The sequence below is a fragment of the Pelobates fuscus genome, chromosome 3 (genome assembly GCF_036172605.1).
Source record: "Pelobates fuscus isolate aPelFus1 chromosome 3, aPelFus1.pri, whole genome shotgun sequence".
NCBI classification, from domain to species: domain Eukaryota; kingdom Metazoa; phylum Chordata; class Amphibia; order Anura; family Pelobatidae; genus Pelobates; species Pelobates fuscus.
The window spans coordinates 10,759,772-10,784,224 of NC_086319.1; the positions used below are offsets into that span (position 1 = coordinate 10,759,772).

General features: G+C 40.5%; 1 protein-coding gene across 1 annotated transcript in view; it reads left to right on the forward strand.

Moving 5' to 3' along the window:
• Window positions 1-18,748, forward strand: part of BMAL2 (basic helix-loop-helix ARNT like 2) — a 35,232-nt gene extending 16,484 nt beyond the window's left edge. The window contains exons 4-16 of the mRNA XM_063446697.1: window positions 108-265; window positions 751-830; window positions 2,513-2,605; window positions 4,906-5,023; window positions 9,519-9,662; window positions 10,062-10,302; window positions 11,134-11,240; window positions 11,488-11,638; window positions 11,946-12,004; window positions 12,273-12,381; window positions 16,202-16,289; window positions 16,484-16,589; window positions 17,924-18,748. Coding sequence (XP_063302767.1) covers window positions 108-265; window positions 751-830; window positions 2,513-2,605; window positions 4,906-5,023; window positions 9,519-9,662; window positions 10,062-10,302; window positions 11,134-11,240; window positions 11,488-11,638; window positions 11,946-12,004; window positions 12,273-12,381; window positions 16,202-16,289; window positions 16,484-16,589; window positions 17,924-18,045 — 1,576 coding nt within the window. The 3' untranslated portion in view covers window positions 18,046-18,748. The remainder of the gene's footprint in view (window positions 1-107; window positions 266-750; window positions 831-2,512; window positions 2,606-4,905; window positions 5,024-9,518; window positions 9,663-10,061; window positions 10,303-11,133; window positions 11,241-11,487; window positions 11,639-11,945; window positions 12,005-12,272; window positions 12,382-16,201; window positions 16,290-16,483; window positions 16,590-17,923) is intronic.
• Window positions 18,749-24,453: the final 5,705 nt, after the last annotated feature.

Genomic DNA, 24,453 nt, shown 5'->3' on the forward strand with positions numbered 1-24,453 from the left:
TAAATGACCCCACGGGATGCCATCCAGATATTACTCTTTTAATTGCATGTTCCTTTTCTGAGCTTTTATCATGAGATCCAATTTTCTCTCTGATTGGTGTCTTGTAGAGAGGCTCACAGCCAGACGGAGAAACGAAGGCGAGATAAAATGAACACGTTAATCGAGGAACTATCTGCTATGATCCCACAATGCGACCCCCTGCCACGTAAGCTCGACAAGCTGACCGTGTTACGTATGGCCGTACAGCACTTAAAGGCGTTGAAGGGTAGGTGTGCCCACTCACTATTTATGTGAACCAGTCCCTGTCTTAGTCTGTCTGATGGCAGCTAGTGATGAAGATATGTTAACTTCCTGCATTGTCTGGGAGTGTGACAACCTGCAAAAAACTGAAATGATGAGAAAACACAGACAGGAACATTATAGCCACCAAAAAAATCTTTAGCTTAATGAAGTAGTTTTGGTGTATTGGTCATGCCCCTACAGTCTCGCTATTCAATTCTCTGCCATTTAGGAGTTAAATCACTTTGTTTCTCTTCATACAACTCTAGTCACACCTCCCTGTAAGTAATGTGCACAGCCTTCCTTAATCCTTACTGTAAAGAGTCATCTAATGTTTATACTAACTTTATTGCACATTCTGTTTAATTTAGAATTTCTTATCTCCTGCTCTATTAATAACTATCTAATAAACTCTGCAGGGCCTTTATCCCTTACAAAGCTAGGCGGTAATCCTGATCTTTGTCTTTACAGGCTCCGGAATCTCCTTTTCTGAAGAGAGTTACAAACCTTCATTTTTACAGCATGACGAGCTGCGCCGATTGATCCTCCGGGTGAGGAAATATCTCAAATTACACCTGCCTGGTGTTCGAAAAGTTCTGTGTCCGTACCAGGAAGGACAGATTTTGTTTATATAAACTGTAGCGCTAGACATTAAAAAGGAAGTGGAAAATGTATTATCTTCAGACAGGAAGTAAGGGTTCCATTCTCTGTCAGGAAGTAAGGATTCCATTCTCTGTCAGGAAGTAAGGGTTCCATTCTCTGTCAGGAAGTAAGGATTCCATTCTCTGTCAGGAAGCAAGGATTCCATTCTCTGTCAGGAAGCAACTATTCCATTCTCTGTCAGGAAGTAAGGGTTCCATTCTCTGTCAGGAAGTAAGGGTTCCATTCTCTGTCAGGAAGTAAGGGTTCCATTCTCTGTCAGGAAGTAAGGATTCCATTCTCTGTCAGGATGTAAGGATTCCATTCTCTGTCAGGAAGTAAGGATTCCATTCTCTGTCAGGAAGTAAGGGTTCCACTCTCTGTCAGGAAGTAAGGGTTCCACTCTCTGTCAGGAAGTAAGGATTCCATTCTCTGTCAGGAAGTAAGGGTTCCATTCTCTGTCAGGAAGTAAGGGTTCCATTCTCTGTCAGGAAGTAAGGATTCCATTCTCTGTCAGGAAGTAAGGATTCCATTCTCTGTCAGGAAGTAAGGGTTCCATTCTCTGTCAGGAAGTAAGGGTTCCACTCTCTGTCAATAAGTAAGGGTTCCATTCTCTGTCAGGAAGTAAGGATTCCATTCTCTGTCAGGAAGTAAGGGTTCCATTCTCTGTCAGGAAGTAAGGGTTCCACTCTCTGTCAATAAGTAAGGGTTCCACTCTCTGACAGAAAGTAGAGTTTTTTTTTTATATTCTCAGACAGGAAGAATGGATTCTGTTCTTCTAGCAGGGAATCTGTGCTTCATGTACAGGAAGTAGGGATTCCCGTCTCCTCGTACAGGAAGTAGGGATTCCCGTCTCCTCGTACAGGAAGTAGGGATTCCCGTCTCCTCGTACAGGAAGTAGGGATTCCCGTCTCCTCGTACAGGAAGTAGGGATTCCCGTCTCCTCGTACAGGAAGTAGGGATTCCAGTCTCCTCGTACAGGAAGTAGGGATTCCAGTCTCCTCGTACAGGAAGTAGGGATTCCAGTCTCCTCGTACAGGAAGTAGGGATTCCAGTCTCCTCGTACAGGAAGTAGGGATTCCAGTCTCCTCGTACAGGAAGTAGGGATTCCCGTCTCCTCGTACAGGAAGTAGGGATTCCCGTCTCCTCGTACAGGAAGTAGGGATTCCCGTCTCCTCGTACAGGAAGTAGGGATTCCTGTCTCCTCAAACAGGAACAAAGGATTCCGATCTCCTCATAAAGCAAGTAAGGATTCCAGGAATTTAACCCCTTAAGGACACATGACATGTGTGACATGTCATGATTCCCTTTCATTCCAGAAGTTTGGTCCTTAAGGGGTTAAGACTGCATAATAGTATTGATTAGCAGCAAGTTACACGCATTTTACAATTTCATATTGTGCCTGAAATATAATTTATATCCGAATTAAACAGGCCTGGAGTGACTTTTAAATAAACATGGCGTGTACACCAACATATCTTCGTGTCCATAGGCCCAATTAAAGATGGTCCCATATAATTATTATTTATTTTAGTTTCCTTTACTGATCGGTTTGCACGGTGCTTTACGTTTTCCTCTTGTGATGGTTTAATAGGCGGCTGATGGCTTCCTCTTTGTGGTTGGATGTGACCGAGGAAAAATCATGTTTGTGTCGGAATCGGTGTCTAAGACCCTGAAATACAGCCAGGTGAGTGTCACAAACACCAGGACCAGGGATTCCTGCTGATCGGGGACTGGCATCGTTTTAAGGGGAACAAAGTAAAGTAACAGGAGTTGTTTAAATAATTAAATATAATTTAAGTCAGACAGAGAACAAAGAATGTGAAGCACAAAGTTCAACGAATCTTTAATCACTTTAGTCCTTTTCTTTTTTCCTTAAAAGGACTTGTGAAGTATTAAGGTATTTGGTTAGCGTTAGTATAGTGGGGTGAGGGGGGGTTGGTATACGGTAAGCGTTAACTACCAAAGATGAATTTGGATCCTAGACACATGGGGCGTTTATCATGACTGATGCATCAACCCATTCAGAGTTCTTTTTATGTAGTTGCACTGGATGAGTTAATTTTAAGCAAAAACCTTTATTTTATTCACACTTAATCTTGTTGGGTATACATGCAGGATATTAAAAGAAAGCCCTTTCTATCCTTTAAATAACAATATATACAGGGAGTGCAGAATTATTAGGCAAGTTGTATTTTTGAGGATTAATTTTATTATTGAACAACAACCATGTTCTCAATGAACCCAAAAACTCATTAATATCAAAGCTGAATATTTTTGGAAGTAGTTTTTAGTTTTAGCTATTTTAGGGGGATATCTGTGTGTGCAGGTGACTATTACTGTGCATAATTATTAGGCAACTTAACAAAAAACAAATATATACCCATTTCAATTATTTATTTTTTACCAGTGAAACCAATATAACATCTCAACATTCACAAATATACATTTCTGACATTCAAAAACATAACAAAAACAAATCAGTGACCAATATAGCCACCTTTCTTTGCAAGGACACTCAAAAGCCTGCCATCCATGGATTCTGTCAGTGTTTTGATCTGTTCACCATCAACATTGCGTGCAGCAGCAACCACAGCCTCCCAGACACTGTTCAGAGAGGTGTACTGTTTTCCCTCCTTGTAAATCTCACATTTGATGATGGACCACAGGTTCTTAATGGGGTTCAGATCAGGTGAACAAGGAGGCCATGTCATTAGATTTTCTTCTTTTATACCCTTTCTTGCCAGCCACGCTGTGGAGTATCTGGACGCGTGTGATGGAGCATTGTCCTGCATGAAAATCATGTTTTTCTTGAAGGATGCAGACTTCTTCCTGTACCACTGCTTGAAGAAGGTGTCTTCCAGAAACTGGCAGTAGGACTGGGAGTTGAACTTGACTCCATCCTCAACCCGAAAAGGCCCCACAAGCTCATCTTTGATGATACCAGCCCAAACCAGTACTCCACCTCCACCTTGCTGGCGTCTGAGTCGGACTGGAGCTCTCTGCCCTTTACCAATCCAGCCACGGGCCCATCCATCTGGCCCATCAAGACTCTCTCATTTCATCAGTCCATAAAACCTTAGAAAAATCAGTCTTGAGATATTTCTTGGCCCAGTCTTGACGTTTCAGCTTGTGTGTCTTGTTCAGTGGTGGTCGTCTTTCAGCCTTTCTTACCTTGGCCATGTCTCTGAGTATTGCACACCTTGTGCTTTTGGGCACTCCAGTGATGTTGCAGCTCTGAAATATGGCCAAACTGGTGGCAAGTGGCATCTTGGCAGCTGCACGCTTGACTTTTCTCAGTTCATGGGCAGTTATTTTGCGCCTTGGTTTTTCCACACGCTTCTTGCGACCCTGTTGACTATTTTGAATGAAACGCTTGATTGTTCGATGATCACGCTTCAGAAGCTTTGCAATTTTAAGAGTGCTGCATCCCTCTGCAAGATATCTCACTATTTTTGACTTTTCTGAGCCTGTCAAGTCCTTCTTTTGACCCATTTTGCCAAAGGAAAGGAAGTTGCCTAATAATTATGCACACCTGATATAGGGTGTTGATGTCATTAGACCACACCCCTTCTCATTACAGAGATGCACATCACCTAATATGCTTAATTGGTAGTAGGCTTTCGAGCCTATACAGCTTGGAGTAAGACAACATGCATAAAGAGGATGATGTGGTCAAAATACTCATTTGCCTAATAATTCTGCACTCCCTGTACAAAGACACTCCCTGCTCTGTGTGTAATACTGAGACACTCCCTGTATATATGTGTATAAAATGTCTAACACTTTGCTCCAATTCTAGGTTTTTGGGTTAATTTAATATGAAAGGCTCTCTCCATAAACTGAGCCTGAAGGGAAATTGCTGGGCTTTCATTAGATTCTGCTCTGTCCTCAGGACAGAGATTTCCTGTTCTGGGCTGAAACAAACATCGATTTTTGGAAGTGGTTGATCTCTTCTAATCCCATATACCCGTCTCTTCCTCTCAGGCGGATCTCATTGGCCAAAGCTTGTTTGATTACCTGCACCCCAAAGATGTCGCCAAAGTAAAAGAGCAACTTTCATCGTCCGATGTGACCCCGCGGGAGAAACTGATTGATGCCAAAAGTAAGAGACTGCACGTTAAACAAATAGCCGTCCCTGCAACTTCACTCATTGCGGATTTCTGATTTGTGTTTCTTATGTTTTATTCATTTTTAATGTTTTTATTTTTTTACATGGCCACCTGTATATTTATTGGCGTTATTTATTAATATATATTTATATACACTGATCATCAACAACATTAAAACCACTGACTGGTGAAGGGAATAACGCTGATTGTATTGTTAGAATAGCACCTGTCAAGGGGTGGCATATATTAGGCAGCACGAATTTCATGTTATGCAAACAGGAAAAACGGGCAAGCGAAAAAATCTGAGCGACTTTGACAAGGGCCAAATAGTGATAGCTAGACGATGACTGAGTCAGAGTATCTCCAAAACGGCAGGTCTTGTGAGGTGTTCCTGGTATGCAGGGGTTAGGACCTAACAAGAGTGATGCAAGGAAGGACAATGGTCGCTGTGACGGACCACCTGGCACACTGAGCGGGTGCCTCCGCCAATCGATGCTTCCTAGTGCTCACCGAGTACTCCAAGCCCTCCACCATACACCATAACCACCGTAAACCCCGCAGCCAGCATTACAGCTTGGTTGGGGTCTTGCTGTCCTCCACCCACCCTGGACCCAAGTCCAACTGGCCTTATATGCAAGTCCCCATGCAAGGGGTTTCCAGATACATAGAAACACAGAATGTGACGGCAGATAAGAACCATTCGGCCCATCTAGTCTGCCCAATTTTCTAAATACTTTCATTAGTCTCTGGCCTTATCTTATATCTAGGATAGTCTTATGCCTATCCCACGCATGCTTAAACTCCTTTACTGTGTTAACCTCTACCACTTCAGCTGGAAGGCTATTCCATGCATCCACTACCCTCTCAGTAAAGTAATACTTCCTGATATTATTTGTAAACCTTTGTCCCTCTAATTTAAGACTATGTCCTCTTGTTGTGGTAGTTTTTCTTCTTTTAACCCCTTCAGGACGGAGTCAATAGTGCACGTTCTGATCAAAACAAAACGTAAACAAAAACTGGAATTTGCGCTATATGTCTGTTCAACCGTAATTCACCTCTTTCATATTAAATGCACCCACACTTATTATATATCATTTTGTTCAGGAGAAACAGGGCTTTCATTTCATATAAAATATTTATATATGAAACAATTTATTATGAATAAAATAAAAAAAAACTGTAAGAAATTAGAATTTTTTTTTTTAATTTGTAGTTCCGCCTCACATTTTAGCTGTAAATGTCATAATACTGTTAGGTTTTACTGCAACAAAATGCACATATTTGTAATCAGCGATGTCTCACGAGTACAACAGTACCCCCCATTAACAGGTTTTATGGTGTTTTGGAAAGTTACAGGGTCAAATATAGAACGTTCCATTTTCAAATTGAAATTTGCCAGATTAGTAATGTTACCTTTGAGACGGTGTGGTAGCCCAGGAATGAGAATTACCCCCATAATGGCATACCATTTGAAAAAGTAGACAACCCAAGGTATTGAACGTGGGGTATGTTTAGTCTTTTTTAGTAGCCACTTAGTCACAAACACTGGCCAAAGTTAGCGTTCATATTTGTTTCTGTGTGAAAAAAGCAAAAAACTAATATTTGGCCAGTGTTTGTGACTAAGTGGCTACTAAAAATGACTGGACATACCCCATTTGCAATACCTTGGGTTGTCTACTTTTGCAAATGGTATGCCATCATGGGGGTAATTCTTATTCCTGGGCTACCATACGGTCTCAAAGGCAACATAACCAATCTGGCAAATTTCAATGTCAAAAAAATGAAATGCGAGCCTTATATGTGACTCTCTAACTTTCCAAAACACCATAAAACCTGTACATGGGGGGTACTGTTATTCTTGGGAGACTTCACTAAACACAAATATTAGTGTTTTAAAACAGTAAAACATATTACAACAATAATATAGTCCATAAAAGTGCCGTTTGTTTGTAAAAAAATGCAAAAAACGTCACTTTTACTTAAAATATCATCGTTGTAATACAATTTACCAGTTTGAAACACTAATATTTGAGTTCAGCGAAGTCTCCCGAGTAAAACAGTACCCCCTATAAACAGGTTTTATGGTGTCTTGGAGAGTTACAGGGTCAAATATAGTGCTTGCGAATTAAATTCTCTGCACTTTCTCCCTGTGTTGTCAGGCATGTCAATCAAATTTTAATTAATTATATGACATAAATCTGTTAAAAAATTACTTAAATATACACGTAGAATTTTAATATATATGCATTTATAGGTATTTAAATTCTACGTGTATACTAATGTAATCTTTTATGTAATTATATGTATTTATCTATCTATATATATTTGCGGTTATTTGTATTTTATATATAGATAGATATATATAGAATGTCATTCTAAGTGTATTCTGTTTCCAATATATATATATTAACAAAATACAGTTAGAATGAAATTACATATGAATATATAATTTATTTTAAATTTTGTTTCAATATTTTATTTATTTATTTTATTATTTTATTTATTTATTATTGTAATTATACGTATATATATATATATATATATATATATATATATAATATATATATGTAGATCTATTATATATATAATATATATATACATATTATATATGTAACGTCATTCTAAGTGTATTTTAATACTAATATATATACTAATATTAATATTAAAATACATTACGTATGACGTTACATATATATAATATGTATATATATTATATATATAATATATATACATATATTATATATATATATAAATACTTGTATTTTATTTTAACATGTGTATTTAATTTTTTTTTTTACACTACCTACCAGCAGGGGGACTCTCTAATATTTTAGACAGTCCCCCTGCTGGCAGATCCATAGCCAGCTATAGGGGGCCATGTGATCGCTCTTTGAGAGTGATCACATGGCCCCGGGGGCCTCATTTGCCGGAGGGGGGCTGCCTGGGCTCTCAGGCAGACCCCCAGAAGAGGATCGCGGCGGAGGTAAGTATAGCTTACCTCCTGGGGGCTTCAGCCGTTACGGCGTTCTATGCCGCCGCAACGGCTTTAAAGCCCTTTAAAGCCGCGACGGCATAGAACGCCGTAACGGCGTTAAGGGGTTAAATATAGTCTCCTCCTTTACTGTGTTGATTCCCTTTATGTATTTAAATGTTTCTATCATATCCCCCCTGTCTCGTCTTTTCTCCAAGCTATACATGTTAAGAGCCTTTAACCTTTCCTGGTAAGTTTTATCCTGCAATCCATGAACCAGTTTAGTAGCCCTTCTCTGAACTCTCTCTAAGGTATCAATATCCTTCTGGAGATACGGTCTCCAGTACTGTGTACAGTACTCCAAGTGAGGTCTCACCAGTGTTCTGTACAATTGCATGAGCACTTCCCTCTTTCTACTGCTAATACCTCTCCCTATACAACCAAGCATTCTGCTAGCATTTCCTGCTGCTCTATTACATTGTCTGCCTACCTTTAAGTCATCAGAAATAATCACCCCTAAATCCCTTTCCTCAGATGTTGAGGTTAGGACTCTATCAAATATAGACTCTATCAAATATCAAATATTCTTTTATGTCCAAGGTGCATTATCTTGCACTTATCCACATTACATGTCAGTTGTCACAACTCTGACCTGAGAGGGGACTGTGATAAAGTACACACTGTAATTACATTGGCTCTCAGGTCCAGGACACTCCCAAACAAGATAATCCCTCTCCTGTGCCTGAGAGATAATTGAGTCAGAAACTGTACTAAACTCCATTATCTCCAGGCACAGAAAAGTTACATTTTAACAACATCCCGAAAGTACCCCCAAAATACATGGAAACCCCAGAAAAGTCACATCCCCTGATAGCCCCGATCTGGGGGACCAACATATCCAAAAATCACTCAGATCAGTTCAGGGGTTCGGGATTTCCATGGAAGTCATAATTTTGACCGACCGTGCACATGGTCCTTTGCCCAGAACAGTTCCAGGGAGTCAGGGCTAAAGGTTGGTCTCTCTTTCTGGAGTACAGAAGTACATAAATTGGATGAACGGAGCCTTTTAAAGTGCATTGGGCAAGGTATATTGCAGGGCCCATCGTCCTGAGGCAGGAGGCTGGCCAGCAGGCCCCTCCAGGAGTCCGTGATGACGTTTAGTTCATCACAGTTGCTTAATGCTCTTGTCTTGGTGTCGGATGCCACATTCAGGACACATTCAGAGGTCTAGTGGAGTCCATGTCTCGACCCATCAGAGCTGTTTTGTCAGCTCAAGGATGCAGATTTTAATTTTGTTGCTGATCAGTTTGTGTATATAATTCTTCGGGGATGCTGTCTGATTGTATAAAGTGTTAACCCTTCCACTACCAGACTGCTTTAATCTTAAGGCCCTGTGGCAGAGAAAGGGTTACAGACCTTGACAAGCAACCCCCTTACTGTATGAAACGTGTGTGTTTCCTCATTGATCCAGATTCGATCTTTAGAACTGACACAGTCTTATTACAATGTTTTGAAAGCTGGTTTGCAAGTACACACGCATTTTCAGGCCGGGCCCTCCCGTCTCCACTGGGGTTCTCGACGGTCCTTCTTCTGCCGTATGAAGTGTGGTAGAGTCTCCGGCAAAGAAGAGGAGAACTTTTTATCCAATCCAAAGAAAAAAGGTAACTACTTCTGTTGAGTTTTTAACAGCCTGGTTTTATCTAACACTCCTACTCGCTCAGAGAAACAGCGATTGGGATTATTTTTTATTTTTTTTCTCACCACTTCCCACCCACCCAGGTTCCCCCTAAATATATTTCATTCTGTTTGAGATTCTGACTCCATTGCCTCTTCATTCCCTTTACATTTTACCAATAGCCATCACCTTTAAATTTCCCCAGCTACCTTTTGTCTCAAATCCCCACGGTATCCTTTAGATTGGCTCATGGGCCATCTAGCTAAGCACTTTGTATAAAAGAGCTTCCATGGCTAGTTATCAGCTTATGGGTAGTGAGAAACACAGCGTGACGAGTTATATTTTCTCTCTGTTCACGTTGCTTTGTGTCTCTTTCCTCTGTCAGATCACAGAAGATATTGTACTATTCACTGCACCGGTTATTTAAGAAACTGTCTCCTGAGTGAAGTGGGACTTAAAGAAGACTGTGACCGAGACAGAGAATCTCCCAATCTCAGCTGCCTCGTCGCGATTGGGAGAGCCCAGCCGTACGTGTCTCTGCCGCGAGCAGCCGAAATCCGAGTGAAACCCGCCGAGTTTGTTACTCGTTATACCGTGGAGGGTAAATTTGTTTATGTGGATCAACGGTGAGAAATAGGATTGTTCATAACATAAACAAATTTCTTTTAACAATTGCACAAAGTGACCATGCAACGGGCATTCACTGAATGAGAAACGTACGGTTTTGTTTTTAATCTTAAAATGAAGTAATTGCATTTTTTGAGTACTTTTTATACAACAGCATCTAGAGTTGGTTTCTGGGGCTGCAATCTCTTTTCCCCACTTTCCCACCATGACCTCGTAATCTTATCAATAGCTGCCCTTTGCATTTTTTTCCCTCCATGTTTGTATGAAACCTAATATTATTTATGTTCAATATCCTTTGAAACCTGACCCCGGCTGGAAAATTGCTTTATGTTATTAAAAAGAATAAATAAAAAAACAGGTTATTTACCCACTGCAGGTTTCAATTATATGATCTATATCTGAGTGAAATCACATTATAAACTATTGCAACCAAAATCTACCGAACGCAATGAGTTAAACACAAGTCATACATTGTACTTTCTGGATATGTGCGCTATTCTTTTAGAAATTGGCAAAGGAATTTATTCCATCTGCTTAAAGAATTATTGGTTTAAAACGCCCAGAAATAAATACTTTAACAAACTCTGCAAAGAGGACGTGAAGAAGTATCGGTGCCCGTTAGCACACTGAGCCTTGATGTCATTCCTAACAAGTTTACACATTTTCCAGGCAATGCCGTAGGATTAACTAGAATATTTTTTATAGTACTTGTAGTACTGTACACACCGTGTATATTTCACACGAGAATATTCGAATTGTTGTCTAGTGCTGATACTTTGTTAGAATTCTGATATTGCAGCTTCACATATCCCGATTTGTCTTTCTTCCAGAGCGACGGCAATTCTCGGGTACCTTCCTCAGGAGCTTCTTGGGACGTCCTGCTACGAGTACTTTCACCAGGATGACCACGGACACCTAACGGACCAGCATAAAATAGGTAGGTATCGTCTGAGTTATGGGGTTAGCTCTTTGGGCCGATGTGGGATGTTTGTGGACCAGTAGTAGCCATGTGTATATATTTCTACATCATAGCTTGGATGAAATATAATGTCACTTTAGTAGATTTGTTACTTTGCTTTGTTACCTGCATATGTGACATGTAAGTGTTAATTGATGTTCTAAAGAAATATGGAAAAGGTTGGAGTTGGATTTTAGTCTCTCACCGTGTCTGTTCCTTCACTCAGTGCTTCAAAGCAAGGAAAAAATTATGACAAATTCCTACAAGTTTAAGGCGAAAGACGGATCCTTTATCACGCTCAGGAGCCAGTGGTTCAGTTTCATTAATCCGTGGACGAAAGAACTCGAATACATCGTATCCGTAAACACAGTCGTTTCGTAAGTGACGTAAAAATGTTCTACTTATAAGTAGAAATGTGTTCTACATATATATATATATATATATATATATATATATATAAATTTGCTACGTATTGCTGTGATTTTTGTATAAATGATTTAATATTCTTGTATATAATTGTAATATGTTAATATTTTGTTATTTTCTTATTACATTTTTTTTGATATGTGCAATTTTAAAAATATTTTTAAACCGTTTATCCAAAAATCTTAAATTGGGTCACGTATTGGAACGTTGTTTTGTTTTTAAATTTTGATAGTCTTTTTTTATTCCCCCCCCTTCCAGGGGCCATTGTTCACATCTAGAAACTGCATCTCTTCCAGACAGCACTCACTCCTCAGAAGGTATGATGGTACAATTAAAGCAAAATATCTGTGATTTATCTAATATTATTGTGAGTTTTTGGTTCTTGGTTTTTATATTAAAGCATAGTGTGTGTACTTCTCTGCTCGTTCCTGTTCTGAGTTTTCGGTGGTGTTGCACCTGTTATCCCTGACTTATGTCGCTTGCAGGAAGTCCATCCTATAATGTGTGTCGGAGGACAGTGTTTGTAAATAAGATCGTTAACCAGCAGAAAGCTGAGATCTGTGCTTTTTTTTTTTTTGTCTTCAGATACTACCAAGCGTGCCTTTATGAATGTGCCAGGGGTGGCGACTGGAACCATGCCTGGGGCTGCCAGTATTGGACGAAAGATCGCTGAACAAATACTAGACAGACAGAGGTAATAAGTTTAGGATCCTCTATAGAGTGTAAGTGCAGATTGACTAGTTACTGGTATTTGACGCTGTCTGTGCTGGGTAATAGTAATGCCGCTGGCGCCAGGTGACCATAACAATGTCAGTGCTGGGTAATCGTAACGCAGGCAGTATTGAGTAAAAAATTTTTTATGGCGCTGGGTAACAGTGATTCTATCAGTACTGGGTAACAGTGATACTATCAGTACTGGGTAACAGTGATACTATCAGTGCTGGGTAACAGTGATACTATCAGTGCTGGGTAACAGTGATACTATCAGTACTGGGTAACAGTGATACTATCAGTGCTGGGTAACAGTGATACTATCAGTGCTGGGTAACAGTGATACTATCAGTGCTGGGTAACAGTGATACTATCAGTGCTGGGTAACAGTGATACTATCAGTGCTGGGTAACAGTGATACTATCAGTGCTGGGTAACAGTGATACTATCAGTGCTGGGTAACAGTGATACTATCAGTACTGGGTAACAGTGATACTATCAGTACTGGGTAACAGTGATACTATCAGTGCTGGGTAACAGTGATACTATCAGTGCTGGGTAACAGTGATACTATCAGTGCTGGGTAACAGTGATACTATCAGTGCTGGGTAACAGTGATACTGTCAGTATTGGGTAACAGTGATACTGTCAGTATTGGGTAACAGTGATACTGTCAGTATTGGGTAACAGTGATACTATCAGTGCTGGGTAACAGTGATACTATCAGTGCTGGGTAACAGTGATACTATCAGTGCTGGGTAACAGTGATACTATCAGTGCTGGGTAACAGTGATACTATCAGTGCTGGGTAACAGTGGTACTATCAGTGCTGGGTAACGGTGATACTATCAGTACTGGGTAACAGTGATACTATCAGTACTGGGTAACAGTGATACTGTCAGTATTGGGTAACAGTTATACTGTCAGTATTGGGTAACAGTGATACTGTCAGTATTGGGTAACAGTGATACTATCAGTGCTGGGTAACAGTGATACTATCAGTGCTGGGTAACAGTGATACTATCAGTGCTGGGTAACAGTGATACTATCAGTGCTGGGTAACAGTGGTACTATCAGTGCTGGGTAACGGTGATACTATCAGTACTGGGTAACAGTGATACTATCAGTACTGGGTAACAGTGGGTCTATCAGTACTGGGTAACAGTGATACTATCAGTGCTGGGTAACAGTGATACTGTCAGTATTGGGTAACAGTGATACTATCAGTACTGGGTAACAGTGATACTATCAGTGCTGGGTAACAGTGATACTATCAGTGCTGGGTAACAGTGATACTATCAGTGCTACTATCAGTGCTGGGTAACAGTGATACTATCAGTGCTGGGTAACAGTGATACTATCAGTATTGGGTAACAGTGACAGTTGTCGTTCGGTAACAGTGATACTATCAGTATTGGGTAACAGTGACACAGTTGTCGTTCGGTAACAATTCTGTCGGTGCTGGGTAACAGTGATACTATCAGTGCTGGGTAACAGTGATACTATCAGTATTGGGTAACAGTGACAGTTGTCGTTCGGTAACAGTGATACTATCAGTATTGGGTAACAGTGATACTATCAGTGCTGGGTAACAGTGATACTATCAGTATTGGGTAACAGTGACAGTTGTCGTTCGATAACACTGATACTATCAGTATTGGGTAACAGTGACACAGTTGTCGTTCGGTAACAATTCTGTCGGTGCTGGGTAACAGTGATACTATCAGTGCTGGGTAACAGTGATACTATCAGTGCTGGGTAACAGTGATACTATCAGTACTGGGTAACAGTGATACTATCAGTGCTGGGTAACAGTGATACTATCAGTGCTGGGTAACAGTGATATTATCAGTGCTGGGTAACAGTGATACTATCAGTGCTGGGTAACAGTGATACTATCAGTGCTGGGTAACAGTGATACTATCAGTACTGGGTAACAGTGATACTATCAGTGCTGGGTAACAGTGATACTATCAGTACTGGGTAACAGAGATACTATCAGTACTGGGTAACAGTGATACTATCAGTGCTGGGTAACAGTGATACTATCAGTGCTGGGTAACAGTGATACTATCAGTGCTGGGTAACAGTGATACTATCAGTGCTGGGTAACAGTGATACTATCAGTGCTGGGTAACAGTGATACTATCAGTGCTGGGTAACAGTGATACTATCAGTACTGGGTAACAGAGATACTATCAGTGCTGGGTAACAGTGATACTATCAGTGCTGGGTAACAGTGATACTATCAGTGCTGGGTAACAGTGATACTATCAGTGCTGGGTAACAGTGATACTATCAGTGCTGGGTAACAGTGATACTATCAGTATTGGGTAACAGTGACACAGTTGTCGTTCGGTAACAATTCTGTCGGTGCTGGGTAACAGTGATACTATCAGTGCTGGGTAACAGTGATACTATCAGTGCTGGGTAACAGTGATACTATCAGTGCTGGGTAACAGTGATACTATCAGTGCTGGGTAACAGTGATACTATCAGTGCTGGGTAACAGTGATACTATCAGTACTGGGTAACAGTGATACTATCAGTGCTGGGTAACAGTGATACTATCAGTGCTGGGTAACAGTGATACTATCAGTGCTGGGTAACAGTGATACTATCAGTGCTGGGTAACAGTGATACTATCAGTGCTGGGTAACAGTGATACTATCAGTGCTGGGTAACAGTGATACTATCAGTACTGGGTAACAGTGATACTATCAGTGCTGGGTAACAGTGATACTATCAGTGCTGGGTAACAGTGATACTATCAGTGCTGGGTAACAGTGATACTATCAGTGCTGGGTAACAGTGATACTATCAGTGCTGGGTAACAGTGATACTATCAGTGCTGGGTAACAGTGATACTATCAGTGCTGGGTAACAGTGATACTATCAGTGCTGGGTAACAGTGATACTATCAGTGCTGGGTAACAGTGATACTATCAGTGCTGGGTAACAGTGATACTATCAGTGCTGGGTAACAGTGATACTATCAGTGCTGGGTAACAGTGATACTATCAGTGCTGGGTAACAGTGATACTATCAGTGCTGGGTAACAGTGATACTATCAGTGCTGGGTAACAGTGATACTATCAGTGCTGGGTAACAGTGATACTATCAGTACTGGGTAACAGTGATACTATCAGTGCTGGGTAACAGTGATACTATCAGTGCTGGGTAACAGTGATACTATCAGTGCTGGGTAACAGTGATACTATCAGTGCTGGGTAACAGTGATACTATCAGTGCTGGGTAACAGTGATACTATCAGTGCTGGGTAACAGTGATACTATCAGTGCTGGGTAACAGTGATACTATCAGTGCTGGGTAACAGTGATACTATCAGTGCTGGGTAACAGTGATACTATCAGTGCTGGGTAACAGTGATACTATCAGTGCTGGGTAACAGTGATACTATCAGTGCTGGGTAACAGTGATACTATCAGTACTGGGTAACAGTGATACTATCAGTGCTGGGTAACAGTGATACTATCAGTATTGGGTAACAGTGATACTATCAGTATTGGGTAACAGTGATACTATCAGTATTGGGTAACAGTGATACTATCAGTATTGGGTAACAGTGATACTATCAGTGCTGGGTAACAGTGATACTATCAGTACTGGGTAACAGTGACAGTTGTCATTCGGTAACAGTGATACGATCAGTATTGGGTAACAGTGACAGTTGTCGTTCGGTAACAGTGATACGATCAATATTGGTTAATTATATAATCTATAAAGTAATAATCTATACATGTACTTTTCGTGAAGTGGTGCCAACCTTTTCTGTTTTACAGAGAGCATTCTCCTCCTTTCAGCAGTAACATTAGCCCCAGTGAGTTGCTACAGAAATCCTCTACTGCTTTGGATGTACCACTGAGTGAGGTGAGCCATGTTTCCCATAATACAGTGTGTCTATTACCCAGAATTCCCATCCTCTGCAGTAAAATTAGGTGACTCTGTGTGTGTGTGTATGTATATAGAGCCGTTTGAGGACAAACTGAAGTTCAGGTGGGGACAGCATGGTGGTGAATTGCTTTGTTGAAGTTTTGAAATGATATTTTTTTTTTGATGTCCAGGTTCACAATGAAGAGCTGGTTCGATTGTCTCCTTCAGAGATTGAAAAGTTGGACACATCTTCTCACCATGACATCATTCCATCGTTCCCCATCTCGGATCTCCTGAGTAAGACTCTCACTTTCATCTCTTGTACTTTAACCATTTCTGTGGAATCCTCCATTGACAGATGACGTTGTTATAAAGGATCTTTGCTACTTCCATGAAGCTGTCACACTGACGGACACATGCCCCATGCATTGCACGCGATCCCTCTCACAATGCACTACATGCACTAGAGATATCACCGTCAGTGCTGCAGCTGATCTCAAGCAGTTTTAAGGCTGTAAAAATAAAATATAGATAATTCACCGTATAGACATTACTAGACAGACAAATGTGGCAGAAAAGAGAAGTTTAAATAAAAACAAAACAATAATGCGTTCAAAGAGAAATCCAGCATAAACAAAGCGACGATCTCTTTAACGTAAAGGACTTTCATTTATATAAAATTTAAAAAGCCACCATTTGAGGAGTGAATTTAATAAACAATATTCGAGTTCCTTTAGATTGTACTCTGCGATTAAAGGAATGTAGGATGAGAAGAATCCACTAGGGGTCACCATTTGCTCTCTAGTGGCTAACGCTGAGCCTTTATTTAGGACAACAGTCGCCTCAAAGCTGTTATTTAATATAATAATCCTCTTTTACCGTTGTCCTCGAAGCATGGCTTCATTCTGGCTACAGCTGTTTAAATGACCGTTATTAACACCGGTTTCTCCTGATCAAAATGATACAATAGTAAACGTAGAGGCGAGGACGGACACGTAAAGCAGGGAGTCGATGATTGGCGTTTAGCGTTGGGGAGGGCCCTATAAATCGTTTAGACTTTGGATTTTATTCAGTAACTGACATTCTTCCAGTGGATGGAGGTGGAGAGCAGGGAGACGATGGTCATTGAGTGAGATTAAATCGTTTTACCGGGACGGGAGTATATGATGACCGGGAGAGAGCATGGCAGAGCGCAGTGTTACAGGGTCCTAGGCCACTAGTCAGGCTTTAATAATACCTTGCCATTGGAAGCCCGCAGGGACCGTGACACACTGAGCCAGGTGAATTTCTACTTACCTGGGCTAACTTTCCACTGACCAGCGAATACGACCAATGACTAGTAACCAGTGTAAATTTAGAACCTGGTTAAAGTATAGTTCAATAAATAGCTTTTGCTCTGTTAGATGGTCGCAGTGGCATTGCCTGTTTAAATACCTCTGCCACCTGGTGCCATGGTACGGCATGAAGAAAGTCATGTGTCTGAAACAATTGTTTGCTAAACATTAGTGTAAAACAGGGAGGGCTTAGATCTCTGGCATTGCCCGGATATAGAAATCTCTCAAACATTTGTGTTTATTTCTGGTGAAATGATCCTTGTCTTCATTCTGATTTGTGCGAGTTTGTGTCACTAGGTGAAGGCTCCGCACTGGACTTTGACCACGACACGGCCATGGCTGAGTTTGTGAACCTTTTTGAAGAGGATGGAGGTCTGGGAGACACTGGGGACCTCAGCGACCTACACTGGGCTCTATAGCAAGAAGGACAATAGGCTTTTAAATACAAAAGGAAAAGTACTGTATTTTGTAAAGCGTTGCTATTTGAAATTTTGTATTTTTTTTTCTATCTGATAGTTGTGATTTGTTAAATACAATGTCAGCTGTACATTTTGGGGAAAGGAACGCCCAGTCCCCCTCTTACTACATACATATATATATATTTATATTTATTATAGTCTAACGTTTCATATCTGCTCACTTTTCGCAGGTTCAGGTGACCTGTTAACTTTTTTCTGGATTGTGATGTTTTGATCTGGAGTTTGTGTTTTTATGAGTTTTATTTACTAAAACATGCCAAACCAGAGCGAAGATGTGTTCATTTCAATATTCACTTTGCTTTACCTGGTTAATGAGGAACACGCCCTAAAAGTGCCAATCTGCCCATGATCAGTTGCCCATATTTGAATATTTGCAGGAAAAACTCATGAAAGTTGACTGTCTCCCCTTAACTTTGAGGTACATATATAACTTAATGTTTTCTGCGTTAAATACATGAAACTATGCTATTTATTATTAAATCACCTTAAGGTCTGTCACTTCACCAATTATTTAACATTGTCAGACACTGGCTGGGCATCGAATATGTGGTCGCTGTGAGCCTTGCTTTCAGGCACCAGATTATAAAAAAATTATAGTTTTGTGATGCCGATCAGATCAATAAACTAGATCTAATATTCTCAATAGATTGTTCGCTCATTATTACTCACTCCATAGAGAATTTCCCACAATCCTTCATGCTGTTACTCAGTCAGAACTGGTGCAGGACTCTAAACTCAGGAAGCCATACAAATGGTAAACTTTATTGGTTCTCTGAGACATCACAGACAATGTGAGAAATGTGGCCAATCCTCGCTGCTTGTTATGGTTTCTTCCACTTCATTAGACCCTGTAGCTGTGCTCCGCTCAGTGCTTCCTTAGATCTGATTCTACATAAATTTACGTCCCTTGTTCTTGTCCTCCATACTCTCCAGATCAGCTGTTCTGACAGCAGTCATGTTTTATTTTTCTGCATCTCTTGATCATTTTGTCTTGCTGTGCTGCCAGATCTGTTCCAATTTTCCTAAAAAAGTTAAAGGGACACTATAGTCACCAAAACAACTCTAACTTAAAGAAACTGTTTTGGTGTATAGATCATGCCTCTGAAGTTTCACTGCTCAATCCTCTGCCATTTAGGAGTTAAATCACTTTTGTTTATGAACCCTAGCCACACCTCCCTGCATGTGACTTACACAGCCTTCTTCAACACTTCCTGTAAAGAGTCATCTAATGTTTATCCTTCCTTTATTGCAAGTTCTGTTTAATTTAGATTTTCTTATCCCCTGCTATGTTAATAACTTGCTAGACCCTGCAAGAGTCTCCTGTATGTGATTAAAGTTCAATTTACAGAACAAGAGACACAATTGTTTAAGGTAAATTACATCTGAAAGTGAAACCAGTTTTTTTTTTCATGCAGGCTCTGTCAATCAGAGCGAGGGGAGGTGTGACAAGGGCTGCATAAACAGAAACAAAGTGATTTAACTCCTAAATGACAGTGAATTGAGCAGTAAAACTTGAGAGGCATGATCTATACACTAAAACTGCTTCATTAAGCTAAAGTTGTTCAAGTGACCCCTTTAATTCACAGTGTCCCTTTAACTTACGGCTGGAAGCAAAACCTTAATTTCTTCGGAGCATTTCTCAGTCATATTATTTAATTCCTTTACAAATAACTCCAGTCCCACCAGCCCGGGATCCTCGTAATAGCTTCCGAAACAGAGAGACACAAAGTGTGAGCCTAGCCTTGTTTTAGAGCATTATCCAAGCCGAGAGCCGTCTAGTAAAGCAGAGGCTTGTGGGAGCACGCGGTGACTGGGTTCAGCAGAGTTTTATACCCGATTCATTCCAATTACAGCTTCTTCACAGTAAATTGTCAGAAATTGAACAGGAAATTTCCATTTATTTTTCCAGGGTTATTTGCTAAAGTGAGAATTCAAAATTAATTTCAAATTTAAGGTCAAAATTGCCAAACTGATAAAATTCGGCTATGGTTTCAGTTTGGCTACTCCAAGAACCATGACCACTTCTTTGAATTGGTAGGTTTTTATATAAGCTTGGGTGGGGTGGACCTGCAGGCAAGAGTTATTTTGAGAAATACTATAGAGTTACAAACATGTATGCCTAACGCTATAGTTACCTATTTAAATCACTCCCTCCCTCCTTGGGGTTCGAAGGCGACTTTTACTTATCTTTCAGCCCTAGATGATCCTGCCTTCCGCCTCCTTGGCTGAGGTCATCAAGATTGATAAACTCGACCATCTTCGTTATCACTCCATTAACACTTTGTGATGACTCCATGCACCATGACCACTGTATTATCACTCCATATACCATAACCACTGCATTATCACTCCATATACCATAACCACTGCATTATCACTCCATATACCATGACCACTGCATTATCACTCCATATACCATGACCACTGCATTATCACTCCATGTACCATAACCACTGCATTATCACTCCATATACCATAACCACTGCATTATCACTCCATGCACCATGACCACTGCATTATCACTCCATATACCATGACCACTGCATTATCACTCCATGTACCATAACCACTGCATTATCACTCCATGTACCATGACCACTGCATTATCACTCCATGTACCATGACCACTGCATTATCACTCCATGTACCATGATCACTGCATTATCACTCCATGTACCATGATCACTGCATTATCACTCCATATACCATGATCACTGCATTATCACTCCATGTACCATGATCACTGCATTATCACTCCATATACCATGATCACTGCATTATCACTCCATGTACCATGATCACTGCATTATCACTCCATGTACCATGACCACTGCATTATCACTCCATGTACCATGATCACTGCATTATCACTCCATGTACCATGATCACTGCATTATCACTCCATGTACCATAACCACTGCAATTTCATTCCATGTACAATGATCACTGCATTATCACTCCATGTACCATGATCACTGCATTATCACTCCATGTACCATGATCACTGCATTATCACTCCATGTACCATAACCACTGCAATTTCATTCCATGTACAATGATCACTGCATTATCACTCCATGTACCATGATCACTGCATTATCACTCCATGTACCATGATCACTGCATTATCACTCCATGTACCATAACCACTGCAATTTCATTCCATGTACAATGATCACTGCATTATCACTCCATGTACCATGATCACTGCATTATCACTCCATGTACCATGATCACTGCATTGATTGGAAGAGGCTGTATGTGGTTTTTCTTTGAAGCTCTGCACATACATTGATTAACCCCTTCGTTGCTGAAAGTGTAACTCCACCCCAGGCAGTGTCAGTAGTCGGCCCAGAACGGTCAATTCCTTCCAACATAAGTGGGTATTAACATGTATTTATTCATTTTTAATGGGGGGTTTGGGGGACCACCTGAGAAAGGGTTACTCTAACAAAAAACAAAGTTTTATGAAATCCCCCCTGTTTTTTAGTTGGAAGTAACCCTTTATTTTTTAAATTTATTTTGAATTCACCTCCAATTCTCATTTTAGTAAATAACATTTTCAAACCAGAGATGTAACATTTGAAATTCTCTGGTCATTTCGTAGTTTATTGAATAACCTGCCTTAGTAAACGCTTGGATACATGGTACCCTCTGCTCCAGCACGGGGCCATCCCTTCCTTATACCACGGTCATTGCACGAAATGTCCTTTCTGTTTCTGTGTTCAGTTCGTTTCACCAGGGCATTGCACAGTTTGAGTATATTTTGTCCATAGATTGCCAGTGGTTTGATTTTTCTCAATGCCGCTCTTACAATGTATGGTCTGCTTTACTATTTACTGTATGTCAGAACTCGTATGTTCTACATACAGTACTTATATGCTGCTACAGAATTTAGAATTTGAATGTATGAAGATGTTTTTATTGTTAAATTTACTTTAAAGACTGTATCGTGACTCTTTTTTTTTTCTTTGTAATTTTACAATAAAGATTGTGAAGCAAAGCAACTGTATCGATAAAGGTTGTTACAAAAGAACAAACATACAGTGGGACCTCGGTTTCCGAATTTAATGCGTTCTCCGGGACGTTTCTTATTGTGAAACATTTGTAAACCGAAACACGGTGTCCCATAGGAATGCATTGAAAACCAATGAATCCGTTCTGGAGGTCAGAAAAAAGTCCAAATTGAGCTGGCATGGAAACCAACCCACAATGCAGAACACACAATAAAAGGCATGCAAACGACGAAGCTCAGCTCCCTACCTTTCCGCAGCTTGAGAAATGCACCAAAAAATCCCCAAACCACTGCAAAAAAATTCCAGAATGGCTCCAAAACTCGATGCAAAAGCCGCTCCAACACCTCCACACTCAACGCCACGTGCTACCCACAGGCTCCAGCATGCAGGGGGCGGTGCTATAAACCTCCCAGGTGCAATGCATCTTGGGGAAACTTGCTTTGTATTGCGAAAAAAAATGTGCACACCGAAGGCATTATTTTCAATGGATTTTCATTTGTAAACCGAAAATTATGTAAACCGAGGTCCCACTGTATTAGAGTATTTCAGGACTATTTTACATATTTGTTTGAAAGTGCCATTTAGTTATACCCCATGTGGTTTGGTATCTTACTGGGGTCCACATTCTGAATACCTGGACTGTTTGGTTAATGAGTGCTGGCTATATGTGCGCATGGTTTGTCAGTTAGTACATATGGCCAGTAGGTGTCGCCATTGCTCTAGGTACGTAGACTTGCCGTGTTTCGCATATTATATAACATTGTATTTCATAATACGATCATTTCTCAGATGGTCTTTATTTATTGATAATCTGTATTTGTTTGCGTCTTCTTTTACTCTGAGATAGTCATTTCAGATGTTTAAACCTGTCATTTTATTTAGTGCTCAGACAGCATCACAAAGCAGAGAGCACAGAACAGGGTGTAAGGCTTAACTCTAACAATGGGGCTACTATTAAAAGAGCAGAAACCGACACGGATTACAAATAAACCATAATATAATAAACATCATATCGCTCCCTGAGCAGTTACAGATCTGATATGCAGAATGGAGAGACAAATCAAATGTTCTAGTGAAGTAATGTTAGATAATAATGAGATCGGTAAACAAAGATCTGAATACGGTTTAAAACATTTTTGTAGTTGACCGTTCCAGATAAAAAAATTCTTGTTTTTTCTGTAATTTTACATTTGTTTTACTATAAAATGAAGAAGGCCGTCTGTATAAGGATGGTTGGAGCCACGAGTACCATGACTGAAGTTCCATTGACGTACTATAGTTAGAGGGTGAGAGAGGAGCCGGTTCTATTTGCAGGTTCATTGCAAAGAGCCGTTTATTTCAGCGTCTTGTTACCCGAAGCAAGGAAGTGATTATTCTTGAGATGGGAACCCCCGCTGTGCTTCTCATGTTAGGCCCACTCATTAGTAGCCGAAAGGGCGCCCATTGTTACTCCATAGCAGACAGAACCCTCGCTGAGAAGCTTCATGTCCAATCAGTCTTTATTCCTCTGCAGTTAAAGCCCGTCTGGACATGGAGAGATCGTGGCATGTGTTAGATTGTAAAAAGGAATGTAACATTAGCACTGAGGAAGGGCTTGTTGCCTGAAACGTTTGTTTATATTGTGTCCTCTAATAAACTGCAGTAGCACCTGGGTGTGCGCTATCTACTTGATGCGCAGAACTTCATTTTTTTTGTCTATATGCTTGTTACACTGTTGGAACTACAGTAAGGAGACCCTGCAGCTCGGATTTAATTGTTCATTACTGTGCTCTTTATCTTTGATAATCGGTGAGCATCACTGATGCCTCTGCCTCATCCTATGCATAGTAACCTTATAGCTGCAGTTATAATACACTGTGTGCGGGGAGACAGGGGACCTCCTTACACCATAACCTTATAGCTGCAGTTATAATACACTGTGCGGGAAGACAGGGGACCTCCTTACACCATAACCTTATAGCTGCAGTAATAATACACTGTGTGCGGGGAGACAGGGGACCTCCTTACACCATAACCTTATAGCTGCAGTTATAATACACTGTGTGCGGGAAGACAGGGGACCTCCTTACACCATAACCTTATAGCTGCAGTTATAATACACTGTGTGCGAGGAGACAGGGGACCTCCTTACACCATAACCTTATAGCTGCAGTTATAATACACTGTGTGCGGGGAGACAGGGGACCTCCATACACCATAACCTTATAGCTGCAGTTATAATACACTGTGCGGTGAGCCAAGGGACCTCCTTACACCATAACCTTATAGCTGCAGTTATAATACACTGTGTGCAGTGAGACAGGGGACCTCCTTACACCATAACCTTATAGCT